Source organism: Odocoileus virginianus, chromosome 25, assembly GCF_023699985.2.
Source record: "Odocoileus virginianus isolate 20LAN1187 ecotype Illinois chromosome 25, Ovbor_1.2, whole genome shotgun sequence".
Classification (NCBI taxonomy): Eukaryota; Metazoa; Chordata; class Mammalia; order Artiodactyla; family Cervidae; genus Odocoileus; species Odocoileus virginianus.
In genome coordinates this window covers 29,290,759-29,317,167 of record NC_069698.1, presented here as the reverse complement: position 1 = coordinate 29,317,167, position 26,409 = coordinate 29,290,759, and the positions used below count along the sequence as shown (strand labels likewise).

The window sequence follows — 26,409 nt, the reverse complement described above, 5'->3', positions numbered from 1 at the left end:
TGGACACAAGTTAAAAAAATAGAAAGTTGTAAGGGTGTATTATATTTTAATGGGTCTATGTGTTTGAATTTAGGTAAAATATAGCGTAAGCCTACTTTGATTTCTTCCCAGATTGCTCTAGGTGTTAGGTCATAAACCTGACAACTGTATTTGCCGCAATATTCTCCAAATCTTGACCTATTCATTTGTTTCAGAGCTCAAATGATACATGTAAATCAAATAACAGCATTAAAGCTGCATTTTATGAATGTCTGATATAAAAACCTCTAAAGACAAAGTGAAATTTTTGAAATCATGCCTCTACTAACTTCCCTTGAAACATTTTGTAGGTTTGTCCTCTATATTCTTCTATTACTGGCATGAGATGACTACAGTGCTTTGTGTGACCAGCTAAATATTTTTAAAGTATTAGGCAAATGGAAATGCTGTGTAAGCTTTAAAATTGTATGTTAGAAAGGCTTAAAGCAAGGATCAGTGCAATGTAGAAATTGAGGTCAGTATTTTTATCATGATAGAAGCCATGTAATTTTTCTTGAAATCTCAATCTTTAAATGGTATTTCAAAGAAGCTTATTCATTCTTAGCTTTGTATGCATTAGCATAAGCTTCACTTTCGCATAATGAGGGGGAAGGAGACCTCTTTACTTGGTGACGAATAACAGTAATAACTTTTAACCACCCATAGCCTAAATCAACAACATTGATTCTATTACATTATTTAGGTCTCAGACTAGGGAGATGGCCATTGTTCTTGTGTAAGCAATTGTGTGGAGTGGTGTGGAGGATGACATTTCTTTGGCTTAACATTTAATGTAATTTGAATGAGGTTTATGTAGTAGTTCATGCTTAACACATTTATAGTAAAGCTTTGTAGGGCAGCTGCATAGCCTGTAATTACTATGTAAGTAATATGTGACTATTTTTCTTTTGGAGACAAGAAAAGCTTTTCAGTTCAAGTTTAAATTTATGAAATGCTGTGATAGCTATTTAAACTTTCAACACAGACAAAGATATCTGTACCAACCTTTCCGTTACCAGAGATGAATTAACAGAGTATTTTTTTTCTTTGCTGTGAAAATATTTTAAAGTAGTACCCGTGTACCTCTTTCTTTGATTTAGCCCTAAATTTCTGACCTTTCTCAGTAACTATCATTAATGAAATTACAGCTTATCATTGCTGAGTTATACTAAAGACATTTTTTGTTTTAATATTTCAGTGAGGTTGGTTAATAGTAATCCCCATGTATAACAATAACCTTGATACCCAACCAGGGAAAAGTTATTTATCTGGACATTTTCTGTATGCCAAAGAGACAGTTGGAAGGACCCTTCATTTTGTATAAGTAGTGAAAAGTGTGAAAGTGTTCGTTGCTAAATCATGTCTGATTCTTTGGGACCCCATGGACTATAGCCCACCGGCCTCCTCTATCAGTGGAATTCTCCAGGTAAGAATAGTGGAGTGGGTAGCCATTCCCTTCTCTAGGGAATCTTCCCAAGCGAAGGATCAAACCCAGCTCTCCTGCATTGCAGGAGGATTCTTTTCTGTCTGCGCCACCAGGGAAGCCCTCATTTTATATAAGCTCCTGTTAAAACGTTCATCACTTGCATTACCCCTGTGCTCCAGACAAACCGAAACATGGGAGTTAGGAGCAGAGAAAGTTTTTCTTCAGGGCCTTGCAAGGCTCCTGCCTTAAAAAGCCTGGAGCTCCTGCAAGGGTTTCTGTAGAGCATTTTAAAAATCCAGGCGAAGAAGGGCAGTTCACATCCCCCATTTGGTGGTAGTTCTAGCATCTGTAAAACAGCTCATGAAATGTGCATTACTTGGTGCTTACCTTGGTACTTCAGAGAGGACCTAAAGCAGAGGATATGGAAGAAGATATCCCTGGAAAGCACCACACGGTCTTGTTCAGCCACACTCGCAGAAACATCCTAAGATACTACTGTTTTCACAGTTGAAAGTTTCAGGAAGAAAAAGGAGGTCATTACTTTTTTTGTGATTGTGCTAAGTATCAATATCTTTTACTCCAGAGACTCTCAATATATATGTGCTTAACTAAGCTGACACCAGCTCATTTATTAGGCACGAGAATTCTACACACCACTGTGAAAATAAAATGGGTAGGGAGAACAGAATGATGAAATAAAGGGAAAGACATTCTGTAGTTCATAATGAGTAAGTGTTTTAAAAGCACAGTTTTTTCCAAAGTGTAATTGAAATAGTAGAAGAAGCACTTTAAGTTTTGCCTATGTTGTTAAGTACCTGTTGTATTTATAATGCCCACTGATAGTCTGTAAAAAGCAAGTCACTTTAAAGCAAGGTAAGTATACGATTACTGATTTTTTTATTTTATTTTATGTTGATCAAACTGAGTGATGTAGGAAAGTATTCACATTCTAAAACATTAATGAAAGTTAAAACCAAAGTAGTTGTAGTGTCTTTCTTGGGTGCTGCATCTTTTTCTTCCAGGCAAACCAAGTACTCTTGGTGATCAGATTCCTTCAATACATCTTTTCACAAAGTGTTTCTTGTGATAGAAATTGCTCATATTGGGGAATGTTCCATTTTCTGTCATGGTCCATCATAGCATACATAGGAATAGTGTATATTTTGCAATGTAGAAAATATACATATGCTGAAGCTTTATGAGAAATAGCATGTATTAATATAAAATAAACATAATGCTATATATTCACAACCAAGGATATCACAATAAAATTGATATATACCAAGAGTTTAATATTTGTGAAGAGAATAAAAATACCTCTTCACTGCATTTGGGTAAGTAGTTTGATTAATTAACTAAATTTTCTTATCTAAGCTTGTCATTAGAGCTTGTATTTCAGATAATTATTAAGCAAGCTTTTAAAGAATGGTAAACAGGATGTTTAATATCTTGCATCAGTCATATATCAGTATATCACCACTAGTTAGTTCCAAGATATTTTAATTCATTTTTATTTATTTTCAACACTAACTCTAGAGTGATACTAACTTCCTCAATGAGGATACAGAGTAGAGATAGGAATGTTCATAGTGTCAGTTATTTTTGTCACATTAAAAAAAATGTCATTTGCTTTCTTATGTATCCCTGAGAATTGTAAATGCAGTTGATGGCTTGCCTATAGTGGTTATAGTTCATGAATATTTCATAAAAATAGAAAAGGGACTAGAGAAAAAAGAGTTTCAAGATATATAATGCAAAATTCTATCAGTTTTCCTGAACCCACTGACAAATTCCTTTCTCTAAAGTGCGAGTGTATTTTAAAGGAGACTTTTGAGTTCTTAGGTCCATGAAATGTGAGATTCACATAAAAACATAATTCCTTAAGAAAAGGAACTGTACAGAACCACTTATAATTCCCCTTTTGTGGCATTTTTACAGTCAGTGGCTCTTTTTGCTTAGCCCTGGAAAATGTTCTTATATTAATTGTTTGGAAGCTCCATTGTTTAGAGCATGTGCTTCTGGGATGCAGAGATGCCGAACAGGTGCTAAGCTACCCTGCTGAGGAGATCAGCCTTCTTCACATACAGTGTGTGTTTCAAGGACATGTGGTAATTTGGGCTAATGATAAATAACCACGCTGATTAGGCTGGTTGGTCAAGATTGGTCAATTAAAGTGGTTTTCAAAAAGAAAAAGAAAAAAAAAAAAAACTGAAAGCAAGAGAAAAGCAATGTTAATAAATATTGTACATAGCTTTTGTAAAAAAAGAGAAAAAGACTAATCCCTAAGATTCAGAAATACAAGGAAAAGTGTAAATGAGAATTCTATGATTTTTCAGCTATACAGATGTCTTTGCCGTTTCTGCTTGGAAAGAGAAGAATTAGAACTGTCTGGACCATTATTGTGGGATCTTTTAATGCAACTACCAGTAACATAAAGAATATTTAGGTCATTGTCAGGGATGTTGGATTTTAGCCTTGTTCTGACACTGTTTGATCATTTATCCCTTTAGTTATACTCACATGTTCTGGAAAGGATGTTCAACAGATTTCTCTACCACTAACTAGGAGTGTAACCTTGAAGAAGCTATTTAAACTCTTTGTGTTTTATATCCTAAAGATACAGATGAGCAATGTAATGGGACTAATGATTGACCTATGCTTTGACTCATTTGTACAGGGTGAATAATTATGCCATCCATTCTGCCTCAAAGGGTTATTAAATAATATAACTAATTCAGAGTACTGGAAACATTGTACAGTGGGTTCATGTAACAGGTATCTCCGTTTTTATAAATCCAACTGATCGATGGTGTTTATTAGTTACATAGATAACTACAAAGAAAAGATAGTTAATTTTTAAAAATAATACATAAAATGATTTCATAGAATAATTACACATTCTCCACTCTCTTGCTGATGGATTTCCATAGAAACACATGAAATATTATTGATTTAAGATATATCACATTTGCTTTTAAATTGTATTAGATTTATTTATAACTTTTACCATCCAGTTTGCCAAGCTTACAAGTTGCTACCCTTTCTCTACTTTTGGGAGACTAAACATGGTTCAGATATTATATTCTAGCCCCAGTGCAATTAGACATCTGATGCATATTTTGCACATTACCTGGTACCATTTGTCTGCTGATAATAAGGAAACCACCATTTTTTACAATCTTTGTAAGAAGATCATGTAATGATAAAAGCAAGACTTACTATTTGCCATACATTCTTCTAAATAATTTTTGTATATATTACTTTCATTATTTTAAACCATATTGTCCCAACATAATAATACTTCCATTTGAGGGATGTGGCATAAGAAGTTAAAGTTGTTTCCAGAGACACACATTAATATGTGCATGTCTTGATTTGACAGCACTTGACTTAGAATCTATCCAACATGAAACCTGTATGTTAAACTAATGAACTCTAATTATGTGATTATGAATTGTTTATGGAATTGAGCTGCTTAAAAATTTTACATTCTAGATAAAATCTTAGGTAATTGGTTAGAATCACTGTATTATGAATGACTTTATAGGAATGCTATATAGCATTACTGTTGAGAATAGCTTTTAGACCAGTTTCATAACCCACATGGAAAATGTCCTGGTGCTTTGAAAATCTAAACTGGACCGAGTCAAGATTTCCTCCTTGGAAGCTGAAAATACAGATTTTATTTATAAATAGAATTAATTAACAATTTTCAAAGGGATGCGAACATGGTACCTTTTTCTGTGTTTTCATCAAATAGGTGCTAATAGTTGCTGTTAACACAAAACTAATTGCCACCTAGGGTGGGGAGTGCAAGTTATCTCATCCTGTGACCACACTGGCCCATCTGTTGTGAATTTCTGCTCAAGGACAATGCGGGAACTGGCATGCAATTTGGGTTCTGGCCAGTGGTCAGCTAACAAGCTGGGACACACTTGGAAGAAGAAATGCCTTGAAGTCAGAGATGCTCTGCTCTCCATTTACTGGCAGCTCCTGCGATGTGTGAGGGCAGAGCCAAGACCATGTGCCAGTTTGCAGAGCAAAAGGACTGCCTGAGTGCCACCTGTCATTGGCATGTGAGTGGTATCTCGCCCGGAGCCACAGCAAGCGTGCTGCTTCCATCAGAGTGTGGCACGTTAGAGCATTCAGCTAGGCTGAGGTCGGGACCTTAGCCCAAACAGGAGGACAGGCCAGAGGCTTACCAGGAGGTAGTCATCACATCACACCGTATCCCAAGGGTGGGTATACTGGACACATTATTAGAGACACACTTTCTCATACCTGGGCTGTTACTTTAATAACATGTAAAAAGAAAAGAGTTCTATAATTGACTTTATGATCCTTGACTTTAGAAGACGATTTGTGGTTAGAATCACTTAGATGAGTTAATCACTCCATGGGCTTTTCAAATTAAGACACATGTGTAGATACAAAATGTGTGGGTTGCCCAGGATGACTTCTGCAGAACTTTTAAATTCTGAAATGGTCTGACTGCATGAATAGCAACAATGCAGAACAATTTGGAAAGTATGCTAATACTTTTATGTAGGAAAAATTCCCTAAGATTTGAAATGAATGAGCCGAAAGAAATGTTAAAATCAATTTTATACCCATTATCAATGACACCTACTTTTTATGTTTTGCATGTGTCTTCTCAGATTTCTATGTGTAAATGGACTTTTTTTAATCCAAAATTGTTTTTGACCCTGCCTGAATTCTTATCTAAATAGTCTATTTAAAAACTTTATTTAAAGAGCTTATTAGACTTTATTTAAAAAGCCTAGTACTGATTCAAAAGAGTTGTTTTTAATTGTATTTTCTTTTCTCATAAATATAATAATAAATTATATCTACTTAGTGTTTATTCTATATCAGGCCTACTTTAGGCATTTTACGTTAATACACTTACCTTCAGGATGTGATATAAATATTGTTATTCTCCCAATATTGCAAATGAGAAAAATGAGGCCTAATGAGGATCAAGGATTTCTGGCTCTAAAATCTACACTCTTGATCACTACTTTGGGGCACTGGATGGGAACAACTTTTGTCCATTTTCCATTGGGACTGAAGATTAGAAAAATAGAGCTTGGTAAATACTTGAAGCATTTAGAAGTGTCACTTTCATCAGAGTCACAAAATATATCTGTGTAGTAAAGTACATAACAAAGATTTTATACTCTTCATTGTAATAGTACTTATAAGCAATAATTTCATTATATCAAATAAATTTATCTTCAAAAAATGTACTGTTTTCTACCACCAATTGAAAGTTATATCCATCTTTATTCTCAAAAGAATATTTTAAATTAATATATCCATGCTCTTCTGAACAGTGTATCTAGGGGAAAAAAATTAAGTAACAAGAAGCACATCAGAAGCTAAAGAAATGCTTCCAGGTGAATTAAATAGCATGAGTGAAGGATAAATACTGGAATATGACTTCATCTTGGGCCTGATAATTTGACTCATCTTTTCATCCTTAGGCCACTTTTGAATTTACTAAGAGTATTTTTGAATATTTTCTTGGTAATACTTGATTATCGACAGTTCCATGAGCAGTTATAAATTGAAAGGCTGAACTGGGTTCCAGATATTGTATTTCCTACAAACATGTATGTTTGTAGGGAAACATATATAAGCACATGTTTATATACATATATGTGCAGGTGTACTCAGCTGCTTCAGTTGCGTCCAGCTCTTCGCAATCCTATGACTGTAGCCCCGCAGACCCCTCTGACCACGGGATTCCAAAGACGAGGCTACTGGAGTGGGTTGCCACACTCCAGGGGATCTTCCCAAGCCAGGGGTCAAACCTGCATCTCTACATTGCAGGCAGATTCTTTACCTTTGAGCCACCAGGAATCCCATGGATATATTTTACTTCTTATAATTGTCCCTTTGGGAAGGTTGCTGCTTGACCTAGATATTCAAGTTAACTGGTATGAATTGAAAGAGAAAAGGGGAAAAAAAATAATAAATTGAAACCCAGTATTACGGTGACAAGATAAATGAGGATTATATCTTTGTTAGTGTGTGAAAAAGATACAGCTGCCAAGGATAAGAGATAAAAGAATGCTTCCAAAGCATGTAAGAATCTACTACAAAAGAAACAATTTCTAGTGAAATCTATTTTAGTTGGTATTTAGTATTAACTCATTGGAGCTTCATCCTAAAAAAACATATTTAGGCAGGGGGAGTTGTGATTGGGACACACTGAACCTTTCCCAGTAAATTAAAGTACTTGAAGTTTCTTCTTAAAGGGTGATTGACCAATCATGTAGATCTATGGAATAGCCTTGTGACAAAATCTCAGTGCAGAAATTTTGCTAGTTATTCTTATGAGCATAACTGTCACAATTACAGAGGTTATTATAATATCTTTAAACTCATTTCATCAAATATAGGCATTTGGCATCTTTATAAAGAATACCTGATTGAGTATTCTGCGTTATTGTAATTCGTACAACATATAATATTTGTTATAAAAAGTTCAATAGTAACTATAAATAATCCATTTACTAGGTCATATTTTCTAATAATTTTGTCCAAATATTTATAGCACATTTAACAGAAACAAAAATGTCAATCAGAACCTTTACCTTTCTTTGAAAGATTTCATAAAGAATGTGAAAGAAAATACTTTGAACATAATTTATAGTAAGATATCAATTACCTCAAAGGAATAATGAAAATCTTCAAGGTAGACTAATAAAATATTATATTTCCATGAATTATTTCAAAAGTAACCTTAGACATTAATCAAACATTTCTAGTGTTGAGACCTAGCATAAAAAAATGAGTTTTCTCTCAAGAATTTGAGAAGGAAGGTAAGAATTTTAGAGGAATGTATGAGATATAAAAAACATTAATTATTAAATAAGGAAAATTATATACAGACTGTGATGTACAAGACGCTTTAGGGTTTCAGAAAATAAAAGCTTCTATATTCCCATGTGACACTAGAGATGGCTCTGAAAGGAAAAATAGAATTTCTATAAGTGGAAAGAAGACTATTCCAGGAGGTGGACACAAGATGAAAAATCTTTGGTGGTGGAAGTATAGGCCAACAATTAGTGGTTCGGTGTCCCTGGAGGGTAGTGGAGTGGAACTTAAGGCTAGCAAGGTTAGTTGAGGCTTTATTATGAAAGCTTCTAATTCCAACTGTAGTGTTTATACTAAACACACTGTGAAATGGGGATTCACTCAGCACAGTGAATAGAGATACCTTCTTGTATCTATGCTAAGAAAATTGATATTTGCATTTATATGTAGTGTAACTTGGAATAGAGAAAGTTTGGGCATAGGCCTTTTGGGTAGGAAGTTGTTAAAAAGGTAGTTTAGTGGGTACATTGGGGTATTTCTTGTGAATATACAAACATGGATATTAGTGCAAGAGGCAGTAAAAAGAAAAGTATTGTTTTTTTAAATTAGAAATTGATACTATGTCAGGGTTCATGGGGAAAAAAAGAAGTTAAAAGTAATACTGAAATTTACACCATTGGGTGCCTGGATGAATAATAAGTTAAAAGATTTAATCGAAATACTTTTAATCATATATAATAGTATATGTAACTGAATACAAGTTAGACATATTTGTGAGATCCAAGAGTATCTTTTCTCTGAGTTAAGGAGAAAAAAAATTGCCAAATCAACTATATGTCATCTCTAGTGCAGCACTTTTACAGCACCATCTTTTAGGATTTTAAATAATTCAGCTAAATTCCATCACCTCCACTAGCTTTGTTCATAGTAATGCTGGTAGATGATTTCTAATTTCAGAGATTTAAAATATGAAAGATGTATGTCTTAAAATTGATTATGGGAGTAGAAGTTAATGTTTACAGATGCTTTACATGCAAGTAACTGAACAATTATCACAACTGCTTCATGAAAAAGGTATTTTTATACTGTCTTTATTTTACAGTTGAAATATCTGAGGAGCAAATTTCAGTGGCAACAGAAATTTAAATTCAAGCACTTTAGCCCTAAAGTCCACTCCCTTTAACTACTATACTAAGATGATTTGTTTTTAAAGAAAATTATATTACGATAACAAAAAGTATAATTTTTGAGGTCCCACTCACTTCATGTTAAGTTGTTATACATTGTTACACATGATTCATCTTTCCAACAGTCTCGAAATATGGATCTCCTCTTTTCACAAAGGAGGATGCTAAAGCTTATAGCCGATGAACTACACACTCAAGGTCACTGGATCCATGGTTGGCAGAGCTGGAGTCCACTCTCAGGTCTCTCTGATATCATTATTGTAATTGTTTCTCTTCTCCTGGACTTCCCAACTCTCTTCGCATATTTATCTCAACCTTATCTCAAGTATCCAGCCCAACATCTAACATGTGGGGCTCACCAAATACCCATTCATTGTAGTACAGTACTTCTCAGTTGGGACCAATTAGACTTCTTCCTTTCTCAGAGGGACATTTGACGATGTCTGAAGGCACTTTTGGTTGCTACATTTGAGGGATTAGGTGCTACTGTGAGCTAGTTGGGAGAGGCTTACATGGTGGCTCAGTTAGTAAAGAATCTGCTTGCAATACAGGAGACCCTGGTTCGATCCTTGGGCCAGGAAGATCCCCTGGAGAAGAAAATGGTAACGCACTGTGGTATTCTTGCCTGAGAAATCCCAAGGACAGAGGAACCTGGCAGGCTATAGTCCATGGGATCACAAAGAGTAAGACACGATTTAGCGACTAAACCACCAACACCACTAAGAATGCTGCTGAACGTCCTGTTATTATGCCCAGCAAAGAAAAGTCTGCCCAAAATGTCAGTAGTGCTGAGGCTGAACAACTTGATTTAGTGGAGAATCATTTAGCAATGAATCTCCATTGCTCATCTCAATGCTATTTTATACAATTTTTATTTTTGTTTCTAATGTCAAGACAAAAATAATAGAATATAGTTCAAAGAAATAGATTCCAAAGATAATAGTCTTTTCTTATTGCCTTAACTATGAAGGTTACACCAGTGAGATGGACAGCAGATACCATGATTGGATTTGACATAAGCATGTCATCTCTGAACACAGGAAAACCCTTCGGTTCACTAATGACTTGAATGCATGTATAGTTTTGCATATTTTCTAGAATATATGAGGCGGGGAATTTTTCTTTATATTTTTCCTCATTAAATAGTTGCTGAATTGATAAAACTAGTTTAGTAGCTTAATTAGAGAAATGTCTCAACCTTTTTCATTAGACCTACCAAACCACAAGTTTTGTGACACATTTGGTGATAAGTGCTCCTATGTCATTAAGTTAAATTTTTTAATTATTCCATATTCACATTTCACAAGGAGGTTTCTGTTGGCAGAAGGCAAGAGAGAAAGCCTTTCGATCCTTCTATAGCACTGCTCAAAATGAACGTCTCTCTGATGATGTAGAAATCTTTCCTGTGCCTAGTGAATACCAATGAAGGAATATGTTCAGACTGCAAGGACACTAAGTAGATGGCAAATTTGAAAGTCTGTTTTATCCCAGACTTGCAGTCCTTACTGCAGAGAGTTCATTCCCAACTCAGAAGGGCACAAGAAGAGGGGGAGCTGCTCATCAAAAAGTTTGGTCTGAGCTGTGACTCTGTGGACTCTTGGATTTAATCTCTAAAATCCTTTTCTAAAAGGACATGAAGTTAAGGTTAGTTTCTAACCAAACACACAACTGTGAGGTATATCAATTCTCCAAACCTGATGTTGCAGTTTCCAGTCCTATTGTAAAACCAAATTGTCTTAAGTGCATTTATGCCAATAAAATAATTATTTTCAAATTGAAGGATAATTTAACCAATTTCACCACTCCAGTTGTTCCAAATGCTGTCATTAATTGTGATATATTTGTACTTTTTACTCTGAAGGTTTCTGTTCTAATTAGTTAAAATAATACCTGCAATATTTAAAAAAGTGTTTAAAAGCAATGCACTTAAGGTGTTGCAGATATTATTTTAATAGCCTGCTAATGGTTAGTGAAAAATTATCACAATAATAGTTGAGTATTAAGGATAATCTTGAAAATAATTAAACATACCTTTCTGATATTATGAACCAAATGAAAATCCCAATGTCTCTAGAATGTTTTGAACTTAATTGTATGAGTGTGGAAAGACAAGTACATGATTTGATACATACCTTTACATACATATACTATTATGCATGCATATGCTAAGTCACTTCAGTAGTGTCTGACTCTTTGCGGCTCCTCTGTCCATGGGATTCTCCAGGCATGAATACTGAAGTGGGTTGCCATGTCCTCCTCCAGGGGAATCTTCCCAACCCAGTGATCAAACCCATGTCTCTTATGTCTCCTGCATTGGCAGGAGGGTTCTTTACCACTAGTGCCACCTGGGAAGCCCAGTATCAATACATAATAGAGGTTATCCTAGGCAAATACAACCAAAAGGCAGTGGGCCAATAAAAGTGTTAATATGAAGGCGTGATAGATATGGAGGAGGAGCTTCAGTTTGTAAGCTAATTAATAGAGTAGGAGTCATCTAAAATTTTAACAGAATCAGATATCTGAACTTCAGATTTCAAAGGCAGAGCCATTCAAATTGAGAACAAATTCCAGAATCTTGCCATGAGACAATGGCAAAGGGAGATGGAGGCATGAGAAGAGCAGACATGAGAGAAGTGATGGGCAACCGTGGGAAATCTTACATGACATCTATTGGGCATTTTCCATATGCCAGGTTCAGGTCTCAACGCTCTGAGTGTATGAACTCATTTAATCCTTACAACAGCCCTAGGAAGTAGGTCCTGATTAAATGTCATGTTTGTCAACTAGAAATTCTAAAGATTCCATTTGAAAACTGGATAACAGGCTTGCTGTTCATTAGGACAAGGCTTTTTGTTTCGCTTTTAAAATTTTGTTTTTCTTGTTTTGAGGATATTAACTCTTTCAAAAAAAAATTATGTTTTTAGTAACTCAGGCTCTGGGTAATTATTTGGAATGGCTGGAAGATATTCTCACTTTCTCTTTTCCTCCATCCATACACAGACCCACAGAAGACAGCCAGATTTCCATTAATGCATGGAGGTGAAGGTGAGAATCTGAGAAAGAAAGAATATAAGAAAGTTTTACTAGTCAGCAAACAGATAGTTCAGAAGGCGCAGTGAAAAATTTTGTGAAGAGGGCCACAGAAAAAAAAAATGATGAGGGGTTATATCAGAGGAGACAAAACTCACTGCGGAGGAGGTAAAAATGAAAGAATAAGATGACAGGAAAATATGGAAACTTGGATGGAGATCAAGGATATCAGGCTGTGAATTTCACAAGTGTCACAGGTTTGCCAAGAGAATTAATTGTTGGAGTCTTCAAGGTCTGCCGTAGGTGAAGATGGAAGAGACAGGAACACTCAACAGACAGCCATAGCTTCAGTGATTCAAACTTGGAGGACTTTTAGCTTGGGATGAGCAGGGTGCTTTGGCCTTTGTGGAAGGACTCGGCTGTAGTTTGATTTAATTGCCCCATCTCCAAAGTGGGGCTCTGGTTCCAAGATGGTCAGTGTCTGGGATCCCTGGCAGTCATTCAAGGCCTTGTAGTTCAGGCCAAGTTATCCTATGGTCTGAAATATGCTTTTTGTTAAGTCAACTGTAGTTATATTCTTATGGGTATTTTCGATATCTTTTATCTTTTTTTGTTTGCTTCTTTCTTCTTAGCTTTTTAGTTGCAAGAAACTAAAATTTGTAGTCACTAAAGAGAGCCTAGAAGAGGTGTTTTCCACTGGTGGGTCAGGCTCACAAGGGTGGAGCCAGCTTTGGTTAAGATGATGATGATAAGGGTAGCACTTATGGAAAGCAAAAAATAAAAGGATAAAATATTGTTTGGTTAATGAAGACAGTGTCAGAATGGCATCATATTTCAAGTTTCTTTTTAGCTTTCAGTATAAGCTTCCAGAAGAGAACAGTAAGTTCTCCTTGGGGACCACTTTTCTCTACAATTTCCCAACAAGTCTAATCTGAAAATCTTGTTTTCATTCCTTCCCCAATGAATGTTATGTGAATTGTAATTTTTAAAAGATATCTGTTCTTCATACTGCTCTTAAGTGCTCTGCTCAGTCGTCCTTACAAAACCTGAAAGAATCAAGTTTCGTTCACCCAAACTTTAAACATTAGCCTGCCTTATAATTGTAGATAAAAAGAAGAAGGTGACCCTCATAGGCTATCACGTACAGACAACTTCACTTGATACCTCTTTGCCAGCAAAATAATGGCTTATTGTGTTCATTTCAGGGTCCCAGCTCTCACTTGTGATTTAAAGGCTCGACTTTAGGACACACTTTAAATATTATAGATTAAGAAAATATCACCTGGGATCTAGGCTACCAAGAAGTGCTTACGTTAGTTTCACGTATAGTCTGTGGAAGGATTTTCTTCGAAAAATTGTGAGCAGAGAGAGGGAAATTGAAACACTTTTCCTTTTTTCAACTGCCAAGTGTGAAAGAAGCAAAAGACGTAAATTTCTCCAAGAAGGTTTGTTTTATAAATGAATGCTTTGAGAAGTTGTGAGATTCTGATATGTACTCTTTTGAGCAATTGAAAAATATCACTGAGTTCTAATTGGCTGCATCTCCATGTTCACTCTGATCTGTATAGTGATATTGATCAGTTGATCGGTATGACTAATTATTAGTGAATGATTCCATTAGATTAGTGAGTGATTTTTTTATCATAAAAATTCTTTTGTTGAAAACAAGGCAGTAGACTTTATCTTAACAAGGCAATAACATTATCATAGTAAAGCCCCATAGTTAAATTTTCATTGAATTTGGAATAACAGAATACCTATTTTTGCAGACGTTTCTTTATTTTCTGAAAGAATCTAAAAGGTGTCAGGTGATCTTCAGCTCTTTTGATTGAGTGCAAGTATTTTGAAAATTGAAAACAAACTTTTCAAGTCTCCCTAAAAGGAAAGAATCATTTACTTCTGTAGACATTAAATATTTCCTGGTTCAATTCATAGTTTTTACAATTGGCCAACTTAATGATGAATAAAGCAGATATGTAATAAAATTATAAGTGCTAATTCAAAACACTCATTCTAGAATTGAAGCCAGACATCTTATAATAAGGAGTAGTAGGTGATTTCAAAAACTAAAAATGCTGAGAAAATAAATTTCCTTCTTGAAAAACAAAGGTGCTTTTGAGATGAGAACGGTCATTCAGGAAGTTTTATTAGTGCAGAGCCCTCATAATTCAAACAAGGCAATGAGATGCAAGGACTTGAACTGAACATAGTAGAATTCCAGTTTGTAACAGAAAATGTAGTTCCTTTTGTCTTTTCTCTTCCCAAATTCTGTAGCCCATTGTGTAAGATTTGGAGGAGGTGGTCCCTATATTATCTTAATTATATTCATAAAAGCCAGAAAATCATTAGAAGTTCCTACTCTAGAAGCCTAAGGTACATTGGGGATTGCAAAGTATGAGAAATGCTTAACATGTAGTTATGTTGTAAAATATTGCCAGTTTTCAAAATCCTTTTTTGGTATTTTCAAAGTAAATTTAAATGTATAGGAAATCTTCCCACTGGTTGTGCAAGAAGGTTTCTTTAGCAGGAAGAAATAAGAGAGATACTTTTATTTAAATTTGGAAGTGATTTTAGAATACTTTAAGAAGGTACTTCATTTATTAAAAATCAATAATATTTTCTCTTTTGACACACTTTCAAGAATATTCATTCAATGTAAGATCACACACAAACATAACCTTGCATACAAACTATTGTTTTAAGTATTAAAATAAATTTATTTTGCTTTGTTTATTATTTAGCAGAACAGATGGTAGTGGTTTGACACAATTCAGTTCTCTTTTTCTCTTGTTTTTTCTTTTGCGGGGGTGGGGGGGTGGGGGGGGGAACAGGACAAAAACCAGAGCTTCTTTTCCCACTTTGTGACAGCTGGTTACCAATCAATCTCAATTGACAGTACAGTGATGATAGCACATGATGTCCAGGGGCCAGATATGATTGGGTTACATTTTTCAGCAGTGTTTCATATCAGGAAAAAAAAAAAGATATCTTTATATCGGGGACTGTCAGCACATGATTGTACCACTGTCATTAATCAAACGTGGCAACAATGACTGCATTTATACAAGTCTGAGACTGGCATATTTCACAATCAGAATCACCCAGTTTCTGTTAGGACTTCCTCATCAGTAAAGTTTTTTTTTTCATGTTTCTTTTTTTCTTATTTTTAATTAAAGTCAGAAAATACCTCCTACGTGCTGATCATATCTAAAAACTAGCTCTTTTATACCAAAGTATGCTCTGGTTGCTACAAATTTATTCTCCACTATGTAAAGAAGGGGCTTCCCAGGTAGCTCTGTGGTAAAAAAAAAAAAAAAATCCCATGCAGGAGATTGGAGGAGACACAGGTTTGATCCTTGGGTCGGGAAGAAGCTCTGGAGAAGGAAATGGCAACGTACTCCTGAAGTCTTGCCTGGGAAACCCATGGACAGAGGAGCCTAGCGGGCTACAGCCGATAGGATTGCAAAAGAGTCAGATATGACTTAGAAACAAAACAACAGCAATGTAAAGAAGGCTAAGAGCAAATCAGAAAATTTTAGCTACATTAGATTGTTTAATAAAACAGTAATTTTAAAGTGTATATATTTTGGGAAATGCATTTGTGAACCTCCTATGATTACAGTTGGTTTTAAAGTAATAGAAAAAAATATTGATAAAAGTTACTTTCTGGAGTTTTTGTGACTCTGAACACAGAGTCTGATGCAGAAATACACACCTGCCCAAAGCCCATCCTCACAGAGCCGTAAACACACACATCAAATGAAAAAGGTGTTACTCTATGTTAGAAAAATGGATGGACACTGATGCACAGGACATCGATTTCAATCTATTTATAACTCGAGACCACAATCTCAGTATCTTCTTTTATAAAATGGCATTTTCTCTAAGTCATTTATTGTTGTGAAATCTTACATGAATCTCAGCTGTAAACTGTAAAGGTCTCTTTAAATATAAGGATCTGTTATTTATAATAATTTATATTAGTAATATTTGCTCTCTAGGAGAAAATTAATATTTCCCCAGTTATCCAATCAAATAGTGTAAAGCATCAATGAGATTACTATTACCAGAAAGAAATAAAAGAAATAAGGTCACGGTTATTGGACCTGTGGAAATATTTGACGTCTAATTGCTTGTGAAACATGTACTTTTAGGAGGCAAATTATTGTCTCAGAGACATCGTGACCTGTTAGAGAAAGCAGAGACTGGTAGTAGATGCTCATGACAGTTTTCCCCCCGACTATAACTGTCTCCACATGTGTGGTCTTGGGAAAGGAAACTTTTATCATATTTTGCCTCAGATTGCCTAAATGTGAAAGTAGCAATGAGCCGAATGTTTACTTCTTTCTGGGTTTTGAAGCAACTTACACATAATTTCTTCAAAACCAACCCTCACATACCTGAAATTTTTGGAGGTAAGAGCTGATTTGATCACGACTATACGTTTATATTTCTCTGACCTGAGATGCATCTTACTGTGGACACTGACAAAGGTACCGTGACATGCTTCAGTCTCCTGGGTTGTGGGTCTGGTCAGGGCTCAGGCTTCAGACGGGCACAGTGGTTCAGTCATGCTGGAAGGAGCAGCACTGGCTCCAGTTGTCCAGTTGAATTAGATCCCCAGAGGCACTTTTATGACCATGAAGAAGTGTGTACTTTGGAGGAAGACAGACCTTGAAATCCAAATTTCTATGTGAAAGTGTCAAATTTTTAAATATCAGTTATTTCAATAATTTTAAAACATTAGTGAACCAAAAGACACACACACACACACACACACACACACACACACACACACACTTGCTTTCATACAGATTTCAGTCCACAAATGAGCACACTGAAATTAGGATTTTACAGTATCTAGCGTAAATTTCTGTACTCATACCACGAGGCTTGAAATTCTAGTAATAACTCAATTTTGTGGGAGCAGCTGCCATTTGGGTAGTATATCCTTTTAATTTCCCTCTATAGAATCATTTATCAAGACTTTTTAAAAAATGAATCTTTATACTTCGTTGAAATTTGTAACCACTGTAATATAGTTGATGAAGAATGTGCCAGGAGAGTTAGTATTTAATATGGTCTAAACTTTTGCTACCAATGAATTCCTAGACTCTGAATAACAAAGTGTTATTTTTATAATCTTAAAATGAGGCCATTATACTAGATACAATAACTTTTCAATTTTTCCCTGTGTCTCAGAATTTATAATCTGCTGGTTTCTAGGAATAACCAGTATCCATGTATTCTCTTATATTTTCATAATTAAACATCCTGTCCCCCCTCTTATCCTAAAGGTCTTTTATTTCAGCTTCAAGAATTATTCTTTAATATTGATACTTGGGGATTTTTCTAAGTATTTCCATGTTCACAGATTCGTATTCTTCATGGTTTTCTAGTCTTAAATAGTATTTTTTGAAGTTATTATTTTTACACATGAAGAGTTCAAGTCCACCTATGTCACCTTTTCAATTTTTATGTCTATAATTCCCTTCTTGATATGTAGGGAGTAAAGCTGAACATTATATTCCAGGTTCTATTATGCCATATTTTATAAAAGTGTAAATAAACTATATAATTTCTGGTTGAAGTTTATATGCCTAAATTGTCTAATTTTCTAAATAGGATATAGTAGCTTTATTCCTTACCTACCAAAATTGTTATGAGAATATATTAAAAAGTATATTTAATAACATAATGCAAATACATTTTATTATTATTGTTTTAATAATACATGTAATTAAAACCACTCTAGTTGCTGAAATAATTTTAATATACTCAAAAGAATTGAACAAAATTTTACTTGGTTCTCCTGTAGTCTTCACATTTGTTTAAAATAGTCTTCTAGAATTATTTCATTTATTTTAGTGCAAAGAGCTTTGTTTTTCATGTTACTAATTTATGTACAGAAATTTATAATGATAGTATGTAGCTCAAATGTCTAGATTGCTGGTCAGGATTTGCTGACTCCTTTAACTCTACCTCCATAGTAGCATTTATGCATTAAGTTTTCTGAGTGTTAACATTTAGTAATATTTTATTTGATTTAACCTACACTTCAGAATTGCTGACATATAAAACTAATAACATTATTTTGTTTCTTGATATAATAGAGTTCTGTATTTCATATTAATTTACCTTTTAGTTTATGCTATGAAAGAACTACTGAAGAATTTTAAGCATTTTTTGGATGGTTCATGATACACTCAATAAGCATTCATTGAGCATATCCAAGATGTCAGGTGCTATTTGCTTGGGTTCAAGGTATATAGTTTGGAACAAGAGAGAACCAGTTATTGTTTTCATGGAGCATATGTGCTCTTGAAAACTAGGAAGGCAATAAACAAGCAAGCAAAAGCTTGATAGAGGTATATTCAGTGAAGATGAAAAGTACTAAATGTAACAAAAATATGAAAACGAATAAAAACAACTAAAAATAATTTTAGAAAGTAACTGATGAGCAGAGAACTACTTTACATTGTTTGGACAGGAAGACATCTTTGAGTGAATATCTGGGCTATCTTGAAAGTCTCTAAGAATGATCAGCAATGAACGCTGCAGGGAAGGGCATTCCCTGAAATTATGAGAAGTACAGAGAGACAGTGATAATTGGGTAGTTATGTTAAGCAAGGGGGAAAAGGCCAAGTGGGTAAAAGAAAGTGAGCAAGAAGTTGGATAGATCATCAGAAAGTCTGAAAAACCAAAGTCTTCTCTTAACCACTTGGTTATGCTCTTGGAAGTTAAAAGCTCTATGTTGGGACTGTGGCTGTAGCAGTGAGTGAAGCATACAGGATCTCACCTTTATCAAAATAGACAATACGAAATGTGAGCAAGTGCAAAGTGATTGGTGTAGCAATCTTTTTGTTTGTTTGTTTGTTTGCTTGCTTTCTGGGGGTTCGTGGTGGGTTTTTGCTTGTTTTGTTTTGCGGAGAGAATAATCATAGTTTTCTAGTGCGGTAATGGATAGCTTCAAACAGGAGTGATGGATAATAAGGCTTCCCTCATGACTTATGACATTGTAAATCAGTGGAAGTTTAACCCAAAACATGCAGACAGAAAAGGAACCGCCACAACTGGAGGATGGAGGCTGAAGGAGCAAGGATTGTTGAGTTTAGTTGTCATGCTTGGTTCATAAACATTGCTGTTCAGAGACAGAACTTTTATTAGGTCCATGCCTCAACTTGAAATCATGATAAGCTGTTTTATTCTTTTAGCTGAAGCTGGAAGTAGAAGAAATCTAATTATAATAGCCTTCATTGAAAGCCTAAAATGTTTCTTGGTCCTTGAAGCAATAGAAAGTCAGTTAGTTGTGATCAGCTAGAACCAAGTAAAGTAATATTTTGGAAGTATAGCTGTAACAGTGTGGTGATGATGGGCAAAACAGTGTGATCAACTAGAAGCTATTGCAAAATTGTGTGTGTGAAATAGCAAAGACCATCAGTGAAAATCAAGAAGAAAAAGCAGATAAGAATGTAAAGATACCTTCTTTATTTGAATAATTTCTTTGAATCTAATAGGAGCATATTCATATGCAAGCTCTTAAAAATTCATGTTAAAATTTTTAGAATTTTTTTCTGAACTAGTATGTCAGTGTACTTGTTAAAGAGTAGAAGTGTGAAAATAAGTGTTTGTTAAAGAGCTGAGGGTGTGCATTTCCAGAAGTCACTCGAAGTCATGTTGATGTTTTACATGTTAATGTCACTAATTTAAAAAAGGGTCACCCCTTCTTAATTATTTTAGCCAAAGTCCCTTTAGTCAGTTTGCCAACAAATAAGAGAATTTTCTTCTTTAATATATTTCAGCTCTATTATATTCATGGTGCCTAAAAATAAATCATATGTTTGAAGATAGTATAACTTAAAAAATATAACTCACCAAGAAACTGAAACATACACTATTATTATACTAAGATCTATTAGAAAAAGCCAAAGTATTAATAATGCTGTTGATGGTTTTGATGCAGTCAGAGTTGTATAGATACCTAAATTATAGGTAATTGATAAACAGCTAGAGATCAGATATGAAGTTACTGATCTTTTTAGCAAGACCTTTAATCAAAGTAGTTATACTTTATGACTGAATGTGTGTGTGTGTGTTTTATTTTAGGTGAAATACAGTATAAAAGAGAAAAATGATGGTGAATACTGTGTTGTCTAAATGCAACCAATCTTATTGAATAAATCCAATCCATATTCTACACAGGTATGACATCAAAGACGACTATACACTGAGAATTAAAAAGGCAGTGAGCACAGATGAAGGCACGTACACGTGTATCGCTGAGAATCGGGTTGGAAAAGTAGAAGCTTCCGCTACCCTCACCGTCCGAGGTAAGAGACTTAAGGTGTGAAATATCATTGAACTAGCAGACTAATATTCAGTTAAATTGGTACGTGAACTCATAATCAAAACAATAGCTTGCACTGTTTTATTAGTACATAAAATGCCTGGATTTTGTGTCCTCTCAATTTTTAATTGAAATAAAATTACTTTCAAATTTGGATTTGAAAGGATGTGCATTTGAAGTGATTTTTATTTAATAAATAACAGCTAACAGTTTAAAATTAAATCTTAAAAATAGAAAAGATTTACACTAATCTTTTGTGTTTCCATTGTTTTGATCTAATTACAGCTTTAAATGTCACTAGGTTCAAAGATACTCAGTTTTCTGTTTACTAGATTGTCACTTTATGCTAGGAGACAATTTTTTTGAAATTCTTTTTGATTTCAGCATTCAAAAAGCAATCTGAAAAAAAAAAAGAAAACCAACACTGCTTCCAAAGGTGAAAAATGGATACAAAGGAGCTCCCACATTGAGGAAATCTGATTTAGAGAGTGATTTGTGAAGTTAGTTGGCCTTAAATAATTGAAATAGTCAGTGCTGCTCCTGTAATAACTTTCACTTTCTGGGTGTCATGCACTTTCTCAGTCATGGAATCATTTCCATTTCTAGACTCCCTGCCATTGCTTGTAAGGGAAAGAAAGCATTATTTAACCCTACAGTGAGCTAGAATGAATTAAGCATCTTCCTGGTGGTGCATGTTGATCCACAGGAGTAAACTATATAGCCCAAAGTACCAAATAGTACATGTACACTTACTTGCCAAGTAGATATCACCCATGGCATTGTTTATACTCACGGGACTTACAGGACAGGCAAGTGCATCCGTTGCTTAGTCTTTCAGCCTCTCATCCCTCAACTGATGCCTCCTCCTTCCATCACCCTCAGTAAAGAAGTCTGACTGCAAGTTTACATCCCTGTCTCTCAGTTGTATTTCACTTTGTCTAGTCAGACCCCAGCCTTGTGCAGTTTTACTCGCAGTTTACACAAGATTAGGTGAAAGGCTTGGAAGAATTTGGATTGGCAAGAAGTATGTGAGGGATTCTCAGACTGGTCTTCTCTCTGGTAAGAAAAATGATTTTTACAGGATGTATGATGTGGGCTTTCCCTGTGGCTCAGATGGTAAAGAATCTGCCTGCAAGGCAGGAGACCCGGGTTCAAACCCTAAGTGGGGAAGATCCCCTGGAGGAGGAAATGGTAACCCACTCCAGTATTCTTGCCTGGAAAATTCCATGGGCAGAGGAGCCAGGGGTCGCAGAGAGTCAGGCATGACTGAGCAGCTAACATACATTATTTGGGCATCATATCATTTAAAAACAAAAACAAAAAACTTATCTTCCTCCAGTAAACTATTAGGAGACATTCTGAATGTCTAGATGATTCTGGATACCTAGAAAAATATTGGTGATTTCCAAACTTCTCAGTCACTCTGTTCCTCTTCCACTTAATTCATTTTCCTCCATCCAGACATTCTAGGTTGGACTTAGATCCATAATAAATTTAAACAAAATTGGCAAGCCAGTTGCTTAAAAATATTTTTGTTTCTTTAAAAAGCTATGATCATACACCAACTGAACATATATATACTGGTAATATATGAGCAAAATCTGAAAGTCTTTGTAAGCCTCTTCACTATGGTTAACCTATATTTTCTGGTAGGTGATGATATATATGTATATATTTGTTTGCTTTTATCTAGTCAGCACTTTGCAAAAGCAACTCACCTGACCGTATTTCCCCCAAAGATTGTTTGTTTACTTTTTTTGAAGTAAGTGGAAAAAATAAACAACTAACCAAGAAATGTTCTAGTCAAAAAATATTTGCTGACTAAACAAATGGTGAGAAATGTGAGGAGTTGTTTGTTTATAGAAGCAAGAGGGTTCCTTTTATACTTGAATGTTTGGATGAATGAGATTTGAAGTGGTCTGTTTGCTTTAAGATACTTCCCCAGCTAATTATTTTCATAATTTGTTGAAAGTTTCAGGTTTACTATTTCATTTAGCAAAGCATGCTCCTCCTCAATGAATGTTTGAAGCTAATGTACAAAACAAATAGAAAGAGTTTCTTTTCAATAAGACTTTGTTTTTTTAAAAGCAGCAAACCTTAATGATTTCTCCCCTGATGTGTGTCCTAAAGATGCATTAGAGAGTTTAATCTATTTGGTATTTATTTTCATCTAACTGATGTGTCAAAAACAGGGTTAAAGAATTAAAATCCCCATAATAGACTGTGGAGTAAAAATTGTTTAAAAACCATTAGGAAAAGCGGTTGGGATTTCTCATGCTAAGAGGTTAACAGGAAAAAAAAAATATATTATCTGCAGCTTAGTTTTTTACACTCATTTTTCTATGCATGTAAATGAAATGTTCAGCCCTTCTCTGGATTGTTTTATCAGAACAGGGTCAACTGACCAAAGAGGCTGCATCCATTTTCATCCATTTAATGCAAGGACACAGTTTAGTATAATTTGCTGATTTTGAAAACATCCACCTGCTGGGTTTTTTTTTTTTTTTTCTTTTTTTTCCCCAGGATGAAATGTTGCTTTATGACAAAGACAATAAGATTTATTGTGATGTTTCTGCTGAAATTTTATCATGATATTTACTTAATCCAATTTTGGAAAAGAAAAAGAAAGAAAGAAAGTTTCATAATCAAAATCTCAAACAGACTTACTCAGTTGTTTTCCACTTCAGAAATATGGTGATTAAATTAAACTTAATAGCAAGTAGTTCTCTTTGCTGACTGGGCAAACATAAAATTAGAAAGAAATACTTCTAGACAACATTAAGCCTCCTTATATTTATATTCTTATCAAGTAATTCATGATCTGATAGAACTTTTTAACGTGGCTCCAAAATAAATGAACACAAACTGCATATTTGTAAACACGTTTTTCCCATTTTTTTAATTGCTTAAATGGGCTATGCCTAAACAAGCCTTCATTGGGAAAACCAGAACTATTTCAAAAACTATTTCTAGAGCAATAAAGTTCTAATTTTCTTGGAATTACCCGAGACTAAATAAAACAGAAATGTATTTTCTTTCTTTAAAACATGATTTCTTACCATATTTTTTTTTCCTTTTCTCTCTTTAGACTCAAAATGCCTTTTTGTTTCTAAAGGAAACATGATGTTTCAGATGCAGCTTAAATTGGCACCTGAAAAATAAAATTAAAAAATGAGAAACTAAGTTCTTTTTCTACTACACATTTGCAAAACTGAAAACTCTTATTTGTTAGAATATGGCACAACTTTATTATGTTAGTCTGTTGTCGTGTTCTTAGTTGTTATTGTTGTGTGTCCCTCCAAAAAAAGAAATTATTGTGTATAGTTGAGCGTACTTTCTTCCTCTTGCTGTAGTAAATCCCCTAAAGACTCTAGGACACACCAGAGTTTCACCAAGCTGAACTTTCACCAAGCTGAATTTCCATTCAGTTGCTATAATTGCTTTATTCTTCTTTGAATGATCTTCCCCCTTTTAATTGTGAATAATAATTAAATAATATTTAAATAATTAAATAATAATTGTGTCTAAGATCATGAATCTTGTAGAGAAGAGTTCCAGTACAGTTTCAAAGATTCCACAGAGCTAGAATTATGATGTATTTGTTGAGTGAGTGAATGAATGTCTGTAAATATGGTTTCAATGGCTGTATCTGTCTCACCATGCCCAAGAAGACATCAAGACAAAACTATTCATAGGTTTGAGGGTTACACTGTGTTTGCACTAGAGCTTTATCCACTGGGATATGAGTGAAGCACTGTTTGTTGAATAAATTTATATTTTGAAATGTAAGTTTTCGTAAAAGTTCAAATGCTACTGAATTGATTTCTTCTTCCTTTGAATAATGAGGCCATATGTTTTATATTTGTCTATTGCTTTCATACAAAGTGGTTTACTATCTAAATTGATTTGGCAATATTCTTTTTAAAGAAAGTATTATTAAGCCCATGTGGGTCTCTTTCCATTTCCGTGCATTTATAAAGGGGTAGCCTATTTCAACTGATTTTAGTGATTGAAAGTTATGGAATAATAAAAAATAATAATTTGTTGAAGCAGCAGTTTGAAAGCCATTCTCAGTGTGAACAAGAATCAATTTGTCAGTCATTGTTTCCTGCCCTCTGCCAAAAAGAGAAAATAGCTTAACCGTGGTTAGAGAGCTACTCAGTTGAAATCTCTAAGGATGTTCCAACCTATTTGTTATATTTTCATCCACCCTGTCCACGGATGAAAAGTGATGTGATCTTAACTTATTACTGGCTGAAAAGCAGCGTCAGGGGCTTTTTCTGTAGTCCCTGTAATGGTTCTGACTAACCATGCTTAAAATCCAATTGCTATTTAAATCAGACAGTGAGGCCTTCTTTTACTGACATGACATTTGCTAGTCTGTGACTTGAATGGTTATATTCATCAGGTTCTTAACTTTGGGATAACACAAGGCTGTTTAAAAAGATCTTTGAAATAATAACTGTAGTAAGTGATGATGGTGATAAGACCTCATGTATAATATCTGTCAAACTGCTTAGAGTTAATCTCAGCATGCAAAGTAATTGTTTTCTTAGACTTCTATTTATAATGTTCAGTTTTTATCAAGCTAGGACATCCTGTTCATACTTGAATAATGACACTAGAAATCACCCTACTGTCCATACTTAAATGTAACATTACACATCATGCATTCTGATAATTTTCTTTTCTTTCTTTTTTTTTTAATTTCTTTTTTATGTTCTCACCACACCATTGTAATGTCTACAGCTCGCCCTGTGGGTAAGTAGCCATCCTTCTATCCATTTCGCATGGCTTTGTACAATGCTTCATAGCTCATACATATTAGGATATGACAGATTGAAATACATTTGTTCACCCCTGTTAAAATATTACTTGAGGGACTGTTTGCTGAAAAGTTGCTTCTGACTTTTTCATCACTTTACTAAACCACGTAGTTACTTTTTACTACTTTGCAATTAATAGGTAAAATTTTCATGTAAAAGAATATGTGAATGGTGAATATTATATACTGCTAACTTTTCTTGAGAAAATGACACTTCAGTTTTCTTGTGTGAATCAAATCTTTATGTTTGATATTTGTTAAAATAAAATACATTTTATGCACTTACGTTTTAAGCTGCTTGGAGTCTCTGCTTTGTAAGGGTATTTTTTACTGCTGCACACTTATTATCTGCATGCCACTTAAACTAGTAGAATGCTTCAAGTTATTGTAAATCATGCTTACACCTAGAAGAATAGGGAGTGATGATCTGTGTTCTTTGGCATGAAAAATTGTTTGACTATATCATTCTTCATTTGGCTTTGCAAAACTGAAATTAACAGCTTGTGCTTGCGTTAAGTGGTAATTATTTTTAAACAAAGATAAAATATTTTTTAATAAACTTTCTGCATTTCTTTTAAAGTTTAGCTTAACCTATCCAGAAATGTGTTTGAATAAAAAAAATCTTGGGAATTGTGTTAAAAGTAAATAAATAGATATATGCTTAAATGGATTGCTTCTTTAATGTACCAAGAGGTACTTTAATAGGTTTTTCAATTTGACAGAGCTATAAAGCTGGTTCACCTAACTTCAA

The 26,409-nt window shown here is 34.4% G+C and overlaps 1 protein-coding gene across 16 annotated transcripts in view; it reads left to right on the top strand.

The window, feature by feature from the left end:
- Nucleotides 1-26,409, top strand: part of ROBO2 (roundabout guidance receptor 2) — a 1,429,762-nt gene that overhangs the window by 1,264,065 nt on the left and 139,288 nt on the right. For 11 of the 16 annotated variants that reach the window (XM_070455070.1, XM_070455067.1, XM_070455074.1 and 8 more), the window contains exons 6-7: nt 20,689-20,816; nt 25,583-25,594. In XM_070455070.1, the coding sequence (XP_070311171.1) occupies nt 20,689-20,816; nt 25,583-25,594 (140 nt within the window). The remainder of the gene's footprint in view (nt 1-20,688; nt 20,817-25,582; nt 25,595-26,409) is intronic. The other 5 variants (XM_070455068.1, XM_070455073.1, XM_070455079.1 and 2 more) reach the window with 1 other exon arrangement.